Source organism: Camelina sativa, chromosome 19 (assembly GCF_030686135.1).
Source record: "Camelina sativa cultivar CO46 ecotype springtype chromosome 19, ASM3068613v1".
Lineage (NCBI taxonomy): Eukaryota > Viridiplantae > Streptophyta > Magnoliopsida > Brassicales > Brassicaceae > Camelina > Camelina sativa.
Window position 1 is genome coordinate 3,422,250 of NC_141898.1, and position 16,550 is coordinate 3,438,799.

The 16,550-nt window shown below is 34.6% G+C and overlaps 3 protein-coding genes and 1 long non-coding RNA gene across 5 annotated transcripts; 1 reads left to right on the forward strand and 3 right to left on the reverse strand.

Annotated features, from left to right (window-relative positions):
• Positions 1 to 217: 217 nt before the first annotated feature.
• Positions 218 to 2,252, reverse strand: LOC104764535 (transcription factor MYB83-like). Its single transcript, XM_010488085.3, has 2 exons — positions 1,687 to 2,252; positions 218 to 1,590 (listed from the first exon to the last, which is right to left on the reverse strand). The coding sequence occupies exons 1-2, from the start codon at positions 2,001 to 2,003 to the stop codon at positions 867 to 869; spliced, it is 1,041 nt and encodes a 346-aa protein (XP_010486387.2). The 5' UTR covers positions 2,004 to 2,252; the 3' UTR covers positions 218 to 866.
• A 1,943-nt stretch (positions 2,253 to 4,195) lies between these two features.
• LOC104764536 (E3 ubiquitin-protein ligase makorin) lies at positions 4,196 to 6,491 on the reverse strand. Of its 2 annotated transcripts, none has more exons than XM_010488087.2 (8): positions 6,231 to 6,491; positions 5,971 to 6,058; positions 5,170 to 5,864; positions 5,003 to 5,072; positions 4,833 to 4,906; positions 4,682 to 4,743; positions 4,482 to 4,559; positions 4,196 to 4,389 (listed from the first exon to the last, which is right to left on the reverse strand). In XM_010488087.2, the coding sequence occupies exons 1-6, from the start codon at positions 6,242 to 6,244 to the stop codon at positions 4,707 to 4,709; spliced, it is 978 nt and encodes a 325-aa protein (XP_010486389.1). In that variant the 5' UTR covers positions 6,245 to 6,491; the 3' UTR covers positions 4,196 to 4,389; positions 4,482 to 4,559; positions 4,682 to 4,706. The 2 variants fall into 2 exon arrangements, with proteins under 2 accessions (XP_010486389.1, XP_010486388.1); XM_010488086.2 differs by having other exon boundaries at positions 4,482 to 4,562; positions 6,231 to 6,488.
• A 5,686-nt stretch (positions 6,492 to 12,177) lies between these two features.
• On the reverse strand, positions 12,178 to 15,950 carry LOC147920098 (phosphoinositide phospholipase C 2-like). Its single transcript, XM_087500585.1, has 9 exons — positions 15,225 to 15,950; positions 14,487 to 14,683; positions 14,264 to 14,399; positions 13,922 to 14,158; positions 13,602 to 13,840; positions 13,377 to 13,494; positions 13,105 to 13,257; positions 12,939 to 13,025; positions 12,178 to 12,827 (listed from the first exon to the last, which is right to left on the reverse strand). The coding sequence occupies exons 1-9, from the start codon at positions 15,519 to 15,521 to the stop codon at positions 12,534 to 12,536; spliced, it is 1,758 nt and encodes a 585-aa protein (XP_087356711.1). The 5' UTR covers positions 15,522 to 15,950; the 3' UTR covers positions 12,178 to 12,533.
• Positions 15,912 to 16,377, forward strand: LOC104764539 (uncharacterized). The gene is made up of 2 exons (XR_763761.3): positions 15,912 to 16,043; positions 16,147 to 16,377. It is a non-coding gene; the product is annotated as an uncharacterized LOC104764539 (long non-coding RNA).
• Positions 16,378 to 16,550: the final 173 nt, after the last annotated feature.

Below are 16,550 nucleotides of genomic sequence, written 5' to 3' on the forward strand. Positions count from 1 at the left end.
TTACATTTTTCTGTGTAGCGTAATTATTCCATTTTTTAGTTTATTTCATACCGATCAAAGTTAACAGAAGGTAAATTTTCGTTAAATTGATAAATTCAACTAACGGATGTAAATAGATTTTTCAATTGTAAAAGTACTTTTCTTAAGCAATATATTTAAAATCGAATAGTTTTTTTTTTGTGGTCGGAATTAACTCCAGTTTTAGGTAGAGAGAGGATGATAATTAAGATAATGCTTTCTTATTACGAAATCGTGTTTTACACATCAAACTCAGATTTGTACAAAAAAGAATTTGCCAATTTGGAAAGAAAGAGAAAACTATACAAATGAACCAACTAATCACCTCACTGCTGTGTGGGCCATTATTTAAGTATTTCTTCAGCAAATAAATTCTCAATGAACCTTCCTATTCACATTTCATGTACTAATGGAACCATGCATGGTGATTGGTTCCTCCACCTATAGATAATAAAACTAAGCATCTCTCTCGTATCCATGAACAATATCATTGTGAATAATAGACATATGATGGGAAAATAAAGGGACAAGAAATAGACCACTTCTGTTTAAAAGAAGACTTTTTTTGCCAAAAAAAAAAAAAATTGAGACTCTTATAGAATACAGTAGATCCACTTCATGTTCGTACGTGCTCCGGGGTAGGGGAGAGTACGTAGCTCCAGTATCCGGTCCATGAAGATGTATCATGTATGTATATTACTAACGTTGACATGATGAAAAAATAAGTATATAAGAATGAATGAGGAGTGAGGAATGAGGAAGAGAGAGAGAGAGAGAGAGAGAGAGAGAGAGAGAGAGAGAGAGAGAGAGAGAGAGAGAGAGAGAGAGAGAGAGAGAGAGAGAGATTGTCAATCGACTTGGAAATCAAGGAAGGGGAAAGAAGAGTTGTGATCAATGAGACCATCTAAATCCCAATCTCCGATTTTAGGGTTTTCTATTTCCCATGAACCATTCTCCATCTCCAACATATTCCCTACCTTGAAGCTTTCTGAGTGACAAATATTTTTGCTACTGAAGCAAGGATCAAGGACTTGTAAGTTTAGGTTATTGCTTGCACTACAAGCAATGCCATTGGTATTCTCCGAGGGGGGAAGAAACCAATCACCTTCTACCGATACTCTCTTGCTAGTTGGATCAAGAATTGTGTTTCCATAATCTCCTAAACCATTAACGTTGAACACATTCCCCGTGTTTCCCATTTGGTGATATCGGTTATCCGGCACTGATATCATCAAGGGATCATCAAGCTGGTTTAAGCCCACACTATTAACCATTGGTGCAAAATTAAATGAGGAAGAAGATTCCATACTCATGGTGTTCCCCACAATCATCATGTTTTCATCATGATGATATCCATCTATCATTGACGATGAGTTGCCTCCCATGTCCACATGTTGTTGATCTCTTGGGTCCAAGGAATTACTATTACTATTGTTAGGTGATGATCCTGGTGAAGTATTGTCGTTGTTGTTGTTGTTGTTGTTCTTAAGCCTCTTCTTCAATGTCGAGTTCCAAAAGTTTTTGATCTCGTTGTCTGTCCTACCTGGAAGCCGAGTAGCTATTTGAGACCACCTGATGATAAAATGTAAAAAGTTAATTATGCACAAAAATCATTTTAGCACCAAATCGTTTCAAATCTGATTAGGCTCATTGTATATATAGAGTTACCTGTTACCAAGAATGGAATGCAAATGGAAGATGAGATCCTCTTCTTGAGGAGAAAAAGAGCCGCGTTTAAGATCAGGCCTCAAGTAATTGATCCATCGGAGGCGACAACTTTTGCCACAGCGTAAAAGACCAGCATTTCTAGCGATGTCACTCCAACATCCTTGTCCATTGGTCAACATGTATCTTATTAGCTTCTCGTCTTCATCAGGCGACCAAAGTCCTTTTCTTAGCTTCGGTTTGTTGTTATTACCACCACATGCATGATTTGGCTTGCCCTTGTCTTTGATCGTAGTGATGTCCGGTTTCCTCATCATCATTTTGGACTGGTGGAGCCTTTTTGAAGAAGCTTATACAGAGAGAGATAGAGAGATTTGGAATTTGGAGAGACTGTAAGAAGCAAGGAAAGATGGAGAGAGGATGATATGATTTGTGGGGATTGCTTTGGAATGATATGAATATGCGTAATGGATATGACAAAGAGAGAGACAGAGAGAGAAAGAGAGAAAGAGAGAGATAAAAAGTAGTGTTTGTTGGGATTGATGGGTAGAGTAGAGAGAGTCTATAATAGAGAGAGACAGAGAGGAGAAGAAATGGGGATGTGAAGAAGAAGCAAGAGGTGGGTCGTCTTTTATCTTTTTCTATGTTACTAAAATATAATAAAAGAAAAGAATTGATCTTCGTTAAAAACATGATGATAGACTTGTGAGTGAAGAAAAATGTATCGAAAAAGACTGGTTTAGAGTCAAAGACAAGAACAAGACCAACCTCTTTCCCTTTCCCTTTCTCTATCTCTCAGCCCCGCACCACACACGTGTGTTTGAAGTATCAAAGTGTATGCAAATTAAATACATTAGTTTAGTTTACGAGTGTTTTTTTTCATAACTAATTTCGTTTTTCTTAAAAAAAATATTATTTCTTTCTAAACGACAACTAATAACCAATTTTCACTATCAAAAAGTCATATATTGTACTATACTCTTGCAAGGAGGCTTATTTTGAAGTAACTTCCATTTTACGACACAATCAACCGAATCTAAATAAAGAAATCGGATTCCGGATCCTTTGACAGAAACATAGAACAATATAGAAGTTCAGAGAAGATCGATGAGACATAAAATCACAGCAACAAAAGCCTAACACTAACACAATCTAATCCAAACTTAAGAATACGTGCAAGATATAATATCACCGTTTTTTTTTTTGTTTTTTAATTCATCAATTACACATAAATTTTCATGTGATATCAAAACCCCCTAGCTATAAAGTATAAACCAATCCCAAAAACGAGTCCATTTATTTACGAATTACCAAAAATAAAAGCATCATCATCAGAAAAATCTTTTCGAAATAGCGTAATGAATAATAGTGGACATGCAATAAACGTTTGTAAATAATACTCAACAGCTGATAAAGAATCGATAATAGTAAGTATAGTGACCGATTATAGCAAGTAATGATGGGAGCACGGATCATACTTCTTCTTAATGAATACTAAATCGATGTAATCATCATACATCACGTAGGGAGGCTAACTGAATTCAATTCTCTAATATAACCCTTTTATCTCTTATTTACAAATCACAGTGTTGGACGAAGTCTACCATGAAATTACGTTGTGAATTTTCTAACAAATGAATTCTTTTTATAAGAAGAAGATCACAGATCAAAATCTAGACTAATTTTCAGAAACTACAGTAGCTAAACCCGAATCTATAAATTCAGGACTTAGGACTATTCGATTCTTCGACGAACGAAAGGGTAGGAGACCAACGGCTTCAAAAACCTTTGGGCCTATAAACTCTCATTGGGCTCGTGTTACTATTGGGCTTTTCTTTAGTTGTACATGTTTTTTTCATCAATATTTAAACTTGGTCTTTGGACCAAATCCTTTTTTTCAGAAGAAGATTTATACAATTTTTTGGTTTTAATGTGAAGAAAGATTTATACAATTCTTCTAAGGTTTCCCACTATGCTCCATAGATTATATCACAAATGTTAGCTTAATTAACAATCGTTGACCAGCAAACAAAAAAGCGAGTTCTATGAAATGAGCATATTAACCTTGTGCTCTTCACGTCCCCACGTACAAACTCCTTCTTTCCCCTATAAAACAACATTATTGGTATAGCAAAGGGACATAATTTGTTTTTGAGAGGTAAACATGGCTTCCCAGAATCAATACACAGCAATGGCTGTTTTCGCCACGGTGACGCTCTCCTCTGTCTTTACCGCCTCCGCACAGTACGATTCAGAGTCACAAACTGGAGCCTCTTGTTTTCCAGGAATGTCTGTCATCATGATCATTTCTTCTTTCATCCTCTCTGGATTTGCCATTTTCAGATGGTAGATACTTTTTATATGTTCATCTGCTTTTACCCTTATTTTTGTTGTTGTATGATTGTATCAAATAATATCAATAATGGGAAAACATCACCTCTGTTTCTACCCTTTTTGCTGTATCAAATACACCCAACAGATGTTTTACTGCATAGAAGAAAGAAACTCAGAATTTTATTATCTCAAAAATCTTTCACATGGATTGTTCTCAAAGCATTATTTACATTATTTGTTGGGTTATATTCACACTTATTTACATAATTGTCTAGTAGACATTTACCAATCTAATTATTATTACATTGAGTTTTCTTCTGTGTCCTCCTGATATCTATTTAACTATTATCCTCTCTGAGCATGTCTCCATATCTATAACAAGAAGATAGTTTGAATCAGCCAACAAGGAAAATTCTAGTAAGATAAAGGAAATAAAAAAAAAGATAATCCCAAAGTTGCTTCACCTTATTTAAGAGGATTGTCAAAACTCAGAATAAACATGAGTTTGATTAGAAAATAACTTGTCATCACCACCTTGTGTTCTGCTGTGTTGGACAAGAAAGTTAGTCATATTAGAGAACCAATAAGCTGACTTTTCATGGATTTCAAGTTTTCATCAACACATGAAAGAACATCTATCTCTGATAGTAGCTATGGAACTTACTTTCGATTATCCCGGAAAGAGTATTTTAGAAAATCTGCAGGCCACCAAGTAACTCTGATAGCCTGATAATAGTAACACAGTATTAGAATCAGAGAAAAAGTAAGGGGAAATATCAAATGAAGTCTGAAGTTGATCATATTGGGACAAAGACCTGATATTGTCTCCTTCTTGAGTACCAAGATGCCGTAAAACAACTTCTTCCAAGTGACCATCAGAATATGCATGCTATATACCAAGAACAAAAATTGATATGACTAAATCATTCGTCTGAAGCTTTGGTAGGCGATAGATAATAGAAGAAAGTACATGATTTATATATACCTTATAGAAACAACTTGCTCCAAATGGACAGCTTCCATTTCCAAAGTTGAAATGCTTACAGTCGATAGATCTGCAAGATTGGAATAGAACACAATGAAGAATCTACTAAGCATATCAAGTTAGCAGACAGCTCAAAAATCAAGTCTTCGCAGTTAGTAACTATATACCTAAGTTTTGCCTTGTATATATCGATAATTTCCTTTTTCTCTTCAGGAGTAGAGTACCAGACAACACTAGGTACAACAAAGTAAGAGAGTTTGCGACATATAGGACATGCTCTCAGCGTACTGTTCACATCCATTCCTGAAACAGGAGCACTGCTACGCCAATTACGAATGCACTGTATACAAAACGGATGATCACACTCAGTCAACAACCCAAACTTCCTTTCCCCTGGAGTGGCCTTTGACAAGACACGATCCAAACACACGCTACAGTCGATATCTTGGCTTCGTTTCAAAGCCTCAATGTGCTTTTGCTTCTTCACGCATTCTTTAGTGTGCTCTTCTCGTTCTTCAGGTCTAAAAGGATGCAAACACTTCTTGCCACAAGTAGCGCAGAGGTCTCCATGCATATGAGGACATTGGTTACCTCGCGGGCAATCACCAGCAGCAGCAAAGGAGCAGATTGGGTATTCTCTTGGATGGATACAATAGACGTTAGAGGATTTATCACCGTCGTTAATATCGCCTTGTTGTTGTTGCAGATTCCTCATAGAGGGAGTGGTGGATGATAAAGAGCGATCAAGAGACTCAGAGTCAGAGGTAAGAGGTGGTCTAGGAACATTGGAAGAAGCTCTGACATGATCATATCTACATCTACTCCCGTAAAGGCATATCCCTTTTTGGTAGAATGTGCAAACCTAATTTACATATATAACCAAACAAGTCAACAAATTTGGGAATCAAAATTCAAAACCAGCATTAAAGAAGAAAGAAAGAAACAATCTTGAGAAGAGATTACATTACATTATTCGGAGGATCCTTGGAGTCATGAGAAAATTCACAATTTTCCCCTTTCAAGCACGAGCCATGGACAAAGAACTTGCACAGTATCCTAAAAAAAAAACAAGAAGGGTAAAGAAATCAATTGAACCCTCCACAGAAACCAAACCAGCTTCAAAAAGCATCGACCTTTACACCAATAAGATAACCCACAAGCAAAAAAAAAACACAAAATTGGAAGAGGTAGAGTTAGGATGAATGAATCGAGAAGTTTGGGGGTGTACCTGTCGGAGGACATTTGGGGATTGTGCGGAGAGAAAGAAGAGGAAGAAAAAAAAGATTCAAAAGGCGGAAGAATGAGAAGGAAGAGAGAGCTTTATGTATGAGTTTTGTACGGTTTTCAATTGTTGAGGACACAGAGGAGGAGAATGAGGAGGAGGAGGAGAATGAGAGTTGCATCATTACATTAACCCCCAAAAGTTTTTGAGATAGAGCGCGCTTCCACCACCTCTCTCTCTTTCATTTACTAAAATATCCCTTTTGTTAAAGAATAAAGGTTTAGAGAATTATTCTCTTATATTATTTTATCTGTACTATATGATATAACATATATATAAGAATATATATTAGGGTTTATAATTCTACTAATGGGTTGATAATAGGCATCCATACAATACTAGATATATTTATAATATTCCCTCTTGGATGACTATTATAAAAATATAGTTCCAAATGCGCATGTGAGATGCTGCCTTTTTAAAAACCTTACCAGAAAAACCCAATAGAAAAAACCATGGTTAAGGGAAAAAGAGTGCAACGCACTTTTACTCCCCCTCTTGAGTACATCACTTGAAATCTTCGAGATGACTGATCCAATATGATGAAGTAGCTTCTTAAAAGTAGTGGTTGGAAATGCTTTGGTAAATGGTTCGCCTAATCTTCACTTGAACGAATCTGCAGTAAACGTGTATCGCCATTCTTCTATTGGTCATGGGTCTCGCAAGTGACTCATCTTTATCATTATTTTTGTTTCTCACAATCTCATCAATGTATTTCAAAGACTTTGAAGATGATAGTCTTTCACCACTGGAATCATAATATTCCTTTTTCAGGTGTTTATCTTTCGCGTGTTCTTTTGTTGTCTCGTTAAAAACCTTTTAAGGAAAAACCCAATGAGATAAAAACCATGATAAGGGAAAAAGAGTACAACCACGCTTATGATCATATTTCTCCTCCAGAAAGCATCATCTTCAGATTATGCATTATGATCATATATATATCATCTTTTCTGAACTGTTATAAACAACGTTTTCATGTACAAACTCATATGATCATCATATATTCTCCTTCGTCATTGAACTTCAAGTCATTTGAACCCCTTTCATATAGAAGATCTATTTGAATCTATTACATACAATCTTCCAAACAATCTTATACATAAGAGTATCATAATCTACTTGTAAAACTTTCTCTTTCAACTCTTCTTCTTAGTATGATACTACAAGACCATTTTTCTATGTAAGATGATCTAAGCATCTTGAGATAACATCTCTTTCATCAGATATCAAATCTGTAGCCTCAAGAAATTTCATGAAATATTTGATCTTATACAATCCGATTTCTCCATCTTTCAGGAGTAATATTTCATCATTGATTATTTCTCCATATTTTCCTTGGTATGTGAAATCTCTACTGGAGATTAGATAACATTTTCATCATCAACATATTTGCACTTGTTCTTTTACCTTTCTTTTAACAAGAACCACTTGTAAGTGCTGAAGAGACAAAAGACATATATAATTTTTCTTTTAACGAGGTTCAGCAAAGGCCTATGTCCTCAAACTTTCTTGAAAATACTTCTTGAACACAATTACAATTAGTGTTCAATCTCGGATTTACACAACCCTAAGATTTCTCTTCGTTTGTTCCCGATTTATTTTCAACCCACTATGAGATCCCTAAGATCAACAACAATGATCTACAAACATGATTCTCTCATAGAGATAAACTCTCACATTTTTCTCTCCAAATGTGTCAAAAGGCATCAAGACTTTTTCTTGCTTTTACAATATTCTCGAGAACTATAAGGTATTGCTTCTAGCAATATAATTAGCAAGATAATTACTTTAAGGGATATCTCTTATAGTTTGAAAACCTTCTAAATAGACCAAATCAAGTCTTGCCTTATTTTCAAACTCATAAGAGATCTACATAGTTGCTTCCACCATATGAGAGTGCATTTCTCATAATAAATATTAAGTATTTATGAGAATCATTATACTACTACATGTACTTTATTTTTCATAAAGATCCCCTTATGTCCCACTCATTTTACACTTTTAAGTGTAATGACTACAAGTCCAAATATTATCTCTTTAAGAGACTTGAACTATTTCGTAGTTCTTCTTTCAATGATTAACCAATCATTCTTTATGTACACTTTTCAATAAAACTTTTCTATTAATCGCGGTTTATGATCCTCGATTTTAATCCATAACATAATCAACTGCAACACTGCATGCAAACATATTTACGACGTCGATTTGATTTTTGGTTCCTTTTCTTTCGAGACATGACTCAACTTGTTGAGATTTATTTTCATTATGATTCTCAGGTACCTGAATCTCTTTCTTACTCATGTCTTTGTCTCTAAATCTCCTCTAGAGATTTACATAACTCTCTGCTTCCTCGGTGCCATATTAAATTATGCTCCTTTTCTTTTCCGAGGATGCTTATATTTGGAACCATAAGTCTATCACACTTCATGCGATCTTCAGACTTACTAGCAGTTGATCTTATCCTTCTAGGATATTAATTTCAATTGGAGCACAGCTGGTATATGTGACTTTGTCACTCAAGGTCAGAAAATGCCTTCTAGCATATTTGCTAAACTTTGCAAATAATTTATCTTTTTCAATTTCTAGCGCACATTTCAAAGTACGAGGATCAAGATAATTTCTCCCAATATATATATATATATATATATATATATATATATATATATATATATTCCAGCTGTTTATTTCTCCCCCTTATGTTGGAAAGACTGACTCACCGAAATAACAGTCTCTGCTTCTCGAGCCTCAAAATCTCGAGATATTCAATCTTCAAAAGAGATTCATATCATATTTCTAACATTTTTTCAAATCCCATCTTATATCAATGTGGTGGAGCAACTCAACATGTATAACACATTTAGATGGAATATATATAGTTTCTGACCGAAACCAATTGTAATGAGGAGTACTCATGATAATTCATTGGCCCGATGCGAATTTATTGACATATAGAGTCATTTTTGTCAATCACATAGCCTGGTTTCACCACTACTGTCAATTAACCAAATAATCTTGCAAACTCGAATTTATGGTGGATGATCAATCCACAATATCTCTTTGTATACGTACCAGAAAATTGACACTATCCAAATTCATGGGGTCGGTGAAAGCCATATAATCGGCTTGCTTTGTAAAGCAGCACACATAAGAAATCACTAGGAAAACTCTTTCGGTTCTCTAATGAATCTTTTCAGAAATTTCTGATTATTCTTTCGCATCACTACTGAATCGGAATGGCTTAATCGGTCATGCCAAACAGTGAGATTTTCACAAAGAAATTTATCTTCTAGATAATGCATGTAATCTCTAAAATATTTTTCTTGTCTTGGGTAATACTTATGATTTCAAAGTATTTTCTTTGCTTATTGTCTCAACATGATTACTTTTCAAATCCTCAAGATTTGCTCTATCATATGAGTGATTAAACTCATTTTGGGTGTGAACATAATCTTATTTATGTTCCATCACCTCTTCTCCTCATCGAGATGATGACACTTCATGTCTATCAATATCGATTTGAATCACACTCTGTAATCAATAATATTCTCAAATTGAGTCATGTATTATATCTTAGACCTTTTTAACTTCTAGATTTGGGAGACTATAACACATTAATATCAAATTGTGTTCTCATAGACAATAATATATATATACTCTTCAAGAGCTTTCAATACTTTTTCTACTAATTCTTATTATTGTAGTAGAATGGTGGAAATTGTCTCACACTAACTTCTTTCATCATCATCATATATAGATGAGATAAGTACCTCATGTACTTATTATTCACTTATAGTGGAGATAATAGTCGACTTAACCGCGACCTTATATATATATCATACCCACATTTATAACCACTTTTATAGTAACTTTCTTATTATTGATATTGATGTGGCAATTTCCTTTTTCTTTGCATAAAGTCATATTCAGTTCAATGAATAGACCAAGCCAATAGGATGTGATTTACATCAACATCTCATAATTTTATACAGTCACAAAAAAATAAGATTATAATATTTTTTAAAAATATTTTTTCACTATATTGTGTCTTACATGACAACAATATTTTGTGACAAGTAGAATATATTTTCTCTAATATATTTCCAACAATGATATTATTTTCTATTATAATTTTGGTTATAAGTGGAATTAAGTTGTTTGTATATATTCTCTTATAGACTTTTAGTGATTTACTTTCTTTAGATTATTCTAAAGAACTAGTGAATTTTTATGATCATTTACTTGGACTTAAACCTCCCCATAGAAGTGATGCCAAGAAAACATGATCAATAATTATTATTTAGTAATTTGTTACTAAATTTTCAATGTATTCATCAAAAAAACAGGTTGGAGGACATGATTTAAAATATTTCATCATGATATTAAATCTAATTTTAATTAGATTTAAATTTGTGATTAAACAAATAAAATAAATTAGAAATATTATAAACAATCGTATAAATAAATGCTAAATAAATATTAAGCATCATATCTTTATATATATATATATATGTGTGTGTTTTAATCAGTTATCAGTGAATATAGATTTTTTAAAAAAAAACACTAGCTAATAAAGCACATCATGCTTATTTATTTGCTAATTTATAAAACCATAAAAATGATAGTACTTATCTCGATGGAGATGTTATTAGAAATCCAGACGGAGACATCATTGGCAATGAATATTGCTTAGTCCTTCGACTCATGTTGCAACAGCAAAACTTTAGTTCGATACAAACGACTCATCAACTGAGAGGTCGGCTACGGCATTCAAAGAGATTCACCGACTAAAACCAGCCTCAACTGCATATATATACCAATAATTAGTCAAATAAACGAGTATAAGTTATCTCGGTAAATAACAAAACAATAATAAAATATATAAGCGATAAGTGGTACAGCTTGAATCACCGTTTATGTATTCTTATAATTCACACTCATATATAATATATAGCTGTATTCAAACGTAAACCAACGAGATATTAGACCAGCTATAAGCATGAGTCTTACCTCGGCAAACTAATAAATTAGTATATAAACATATGTCGATCAATAAGCATGATATAATCTAAGCTTAAAAATAATAAGATAATCACAACTATGTATTTCGGGATTGGGATTAGGGAGACTATAAAGTGTTATAAATATATCTAACATAATACCGCAGTATGATCAACTAACACTTAGCATATCTCAATAAATAAAAATATGACATACGAGACCGATAATAATATAACATGATTCGGTATTACTTGTACTAAACCGACATAATATAAATCCACTAACACCATATACATATATATATCGATATCGATCAAGCAATAAGATTGGAGAAAATAGCATGTCAATCAATATATTGCAAGTTAAACAAACGCAAGATTAATAAGATATGATCGATTCGTTTGATGCTTTAGATCTCACTAAGCGATAAAAATCGAACAAATCGACAAACAATATGACATGAGCCAAAAATAAATAAATTATAAAACCGTGGGTTACTTATCTTTGTCGCTTGACCGGAGGTATGAGAGGTTGTCGGAAAACAGTAGGGTTGCGTGAGATTTGTTTAGTTTAGTCTCTGACGGCTAGGGCATCGTACTTGCTCAGTCGGCTAGAATTTTGTATGATATAACATATATAAAATACATATTAAGGTTTACGAGTCCACTAATGGCCCGATAATAGGCATCCATACAATACTAGATATATTCATAACACTTTTCTCATTTCTTTCTTTTTTGGAAATTTTAAACAAGGGTTAATAACTCTTTTTGAGGGTGTGATTGGTTCGTTTATGGGATATGGATCAGTTAGATGTGAATCTTGTGATATGTCACATTGTATGTAAGAGCTTTCTTTTGAAGCTACGCTTCTTTCCGAATGAAAATCAAACAAGTTTTAAAAACACAGTCGTTTGTTTACACAAGGAACAACAATGATGATTCAACAAGTATCTTACTGTTACAGTCTAACACGAGAGACTACTACATACATAATAATAATACAACACACGAGACAAGATCGTCGTCTCTCTCACTCTCTCTTGCCTCTTATATGTACATAATATTACACACAACAAATCAAGCAGATCCTCTCCCACACACATTCACACTCACACTCACACTCACACTCACACTCACACTCACACTCACACTCACACTCACTCAGACACCAAATCCTCCAATTCGAAATTCACAAACTCTGTGGTACTTAAAACTTACCGGACCAGTTTTAAATGCTGTATCTCAATCGTCACACAAACTCCACCCTCACGAGAAGCTTCACGGATTTGTACTTCTCCCCTTTCCGGTTATGTAAAGGAAATGCTCTTATTCCTTCTTGTATCTCCCAAACCGGCAAGCATGTCTGTCCTCCAAAATCATCTTTCTCTGACATGTCATACTCATGCACTTCTAATCGCAGCAGAGCCAGCTCTGGAACGGTTAATGGGAACTCAAATACCTCATCCCAAGATGGGATCCAGTTATCCTCTAATGTCTTCGTCTTCTTCATTATTGTATCCACTGGAACTCCAGCTATACCAACCTGAAAATGTATGTATCAAAGCTCAAATTATATTGCAATCTAAAAAGACAAGGAACAATACTATCTCCAAAGTCAAAACATTTACGTGAGGTTTAAGGAAATCGAATTTACCCTTGTATAGAAGTCAGGAGGTGAATATTGATCGAAGTGTGTATGGCGGAAATCAAAGTACCAGCCTTCTCCCATGTATACAGTTACCTAAGGATAATAAAAGAATTCAGTTCACCAATTTTGTATTGGCAGAAGGAGAGAGCATACAGAGAATCAGATATCTCACCCTAAGTGTTGTTTTTACATGTAGAGTAGCTTTTGGGTCAAATATGTCATTATCCGATCCACCTTTCAGCAGAATATCTGGTTTCTTGATGTAGCCACATCCGCCATTGGCTCTAAACATTCCTTGCATTAGCCACAATGATCTTCCATATCCCTGTGTACATGAAAAAGAAAGCACAATAAAGTTAGCTGAGGAATACGGATGATGTCTTGTAAAGTGAGCTTCTCCAAAATAATGAAAAGTTTTACTACTGTGTAAAAATAAGTTGATACCTGCATATTGAAAGCTACCATTTGAGCACCGTGGCTCCAGGCAACCAACGGGTTGTAGTTTGATGAAGTAACTCTAGTTCCTTTTGGGTAAATCCTCAGCAAATTTTGTTGAGTAAACCTGCGCAAACCATGATTAACAGGATTCATACTGCTGAGTTGACGACGGACTGCAATTTTTACTCTGAAACATAAAAAACATAATATGACAATCATTCATGTGATTACCTCACAATCTGTTTTGCATATTTTTCTGCTGCCTTTTCAAGTTGTTCCTCGCTCAAACTAAGGCGTCTAACCTTGTCAGGATCTACCTTTAAACACTCAGTAATCCCACCTTTTGGTTTCCCAGCATGGATTGCAATCAAATGTTTATACTGAGGTGGTGCATTCTTCTTAATCTTGTCTTCATCATCATCATCATCATCATCATCATCCTCGTCATCATCATTTCCATCTAAGTCATCCTGCACCAAAAAAGAAACTAATATCTTTTGAATATGAACACCAACAGAACTGAAATGAAGATGATCTGTCTTGATACATACCTTGGCTTCACTTTTTTGCCTATCGATAAAGCTCGGAACTTCTCTCCCCCAAGCTTCTTCATCACCCAAGGATTTACCTTTCTGCACCACTTCCTCATCTTTTCCTTCTTTGTACTCTTTTGGGGGTTTGGTTGAGATGATGATCCGTCTTTTTAAAGAGTTTGGCGATGGGAACTTCTTCAAAGATTCTCCGACAGGAGGAGCAAACAGAATTTCCCCAAATGTCTCAGTAACCATCTAATCAAACAACAAAAACAACACATCTCAGTATTAATGTAATCATCAATCAAAGCGGAAAAACAAAAAAATCTCAACAAAAAAAAAAATGCAGAAAGAGGTTACCTCAGCAACTTTAGCCTGAAGTTCAGGAGTAAGATGATCTTCAAGAGTTACAACAACAGGAAAGTCAGATACATCAAAGGCATGTGCTCTGATAGCTTTTAGACATTTGATCAACCCCACAGGTGCAGTGAGAGTCCTGTTTCAAAATAGTTCAGTAAACAAAAATAAACGACAAAAACCTAACCTTGAATTCATTCGATTGAGGTCAAAGAGAATATCAAACCTTCCGTGAAGAACATCAATATCATCTTTGTTGGAGTTAGGCCATATATCCAGTTCAATCACCCTAACACCTTTCTTCAATGCATCGATAATAGGCACCTCACTGCAGTCACTGCTAAGCTGATTCCCAGTCAAATATGAATTATGACCAGTGAATATGAAATAATGCGATATAGGAGCATCCATGTCTTGATGCACCTAAAAAAAAAAAAGGTCAAACAACAAATTCATTAGAGTTAAGTCTAGAATCAAACTAAAAAAATTATAGCTAGCAGCTTAATTAAGTCACACATAATAATTATATGATGTATAGCCGGAATTGTAAAAAGTTCAATAATTGTATCATGGATTCTTGAGACAAGAGTTCTTAAAAGAGTAACTGTCACATTCCTATTATGTTACATTCTGAACTTTATTTTCACAGTCACTAGTAGACATAAAAAGAAAAACCAATATATCGCTTTAAACTCTTGTAGCCGACACATATATAGAAAAAAGAAAAAAAAAGAAGTGCTTCGAATTCTTGAATCAGTCTCTATGAAACACCCAACAAGACTAGTATTTTCAAAAAAATATCACTGTCTCACACCAATCCCTTAGCTACCAAACAAGAAATGTGAATAATCCCAATTCAAAATCTGAGTTATTGTCATATCAATCAAATTCATAGTTGACTAAAAAAAGTCCTGAACTAAAGAAATCGAAACAAGAGAATGAGAAAAAAAAAAAAAAAACTTACCTCATGAAGAGCAAGAGGCGGGTTGTTTTCACCAAAAAGGTACTTGAAGAAAGCATCAAGGTGAAGACCATTACGATGAAGGAGAGATGCAGAATTGATAACTGACTGTGCATCTTCCCTTGTAGCTTTGTCTTGCTTCTGAACATCAATCAGAAACCTGTGGAGATGATCAACGGTCATAACCCCATTCTCAGAGTACTTTTCGAAAATAGTCTTGATCTCACGGGGTGCCTCAGATGCAGTGTAACGAAACCTCCGGCGAAAGCAGAAACACACTCTGTACGTTTGCTTCGACATGAGGTTTTAAACAAGAGAGAGACGGATCTTTGCGTGCTACTAATAATTGGAAAAAAGAATTTAATCTTATCGTGTTTTTGAAATCAGACAAAGAAACGAAAACAGAATCGCTTTTTTTATTTTATTTTGCGTGTCGCTTCTGCCAAAACAAGATTAGATTTTTTAGTGAATCTCCTCCATATGTAATGTAAAAACTAAAAAATCGATCTTGTTGAACCTTGTCGGAAGAGATCTTCTTCAATCTCTCTCTCTAGTCTCTGTCATTGCGAATATCCCATCTGGCAAATTCTATCCGTTTGGGTTTTTTGTTGGGCCTTTTTTATTGGATTTGATAAAGCCCATTAGTTGATCTTGTTTTTTTAGGGTTTTTGTTGTTGTTGTTTAAAGTAGAGATAAGAGCGTAACCTACAAAATCTTTCTATCATCTCCTCCGCCGCTCCTCACTTGTAAAAACCTAAACACGATAGTAATCCGAGGAACGAAGAAGGGTACAGCTTCAGGGAAACCAGCATGAGAGCCAAGGTTAGTTATGGGTTTCTAATTTTTTTATGGATTTTTGTTTAGTGCTGAGAAATCGAAGTAGTGTGTAGGATCTTTATTGTTTTTGTGTGTTTGGTTGTTACAGTGGAAGAAGAAGCGTATGAGGAGATTAAAGAGGAAGAGACGAAAGATGAGACAGCGATCTAAGTAGAAGATTTGGGAGTTGTTTCGTGTCTTTTCTTCTTTTTAGAATCAACTCTTGTGGGAGTTTTGTTGGTTTTGCTATTTGAATGTTTTGTTGTTGGACCAAATCGAATCTTTGTTTTCTATTAGAATTATGTTTCTTACATGGAATGATCCACATGAGTTCCTGATTCTCATTTCTCCTTTATATTCTATACAATCTGCTTAGCATTTGGTTAAGTGTCTGCTTAGGATGAGATTTATCGTGGTGAAGGTCGAAAATTTGATATTAGAAACGATACGTGAAGTCGTTATCCTTTATGCTATAAATCACAAGTCATCTGTCCAATTAAATTAAGCCATATG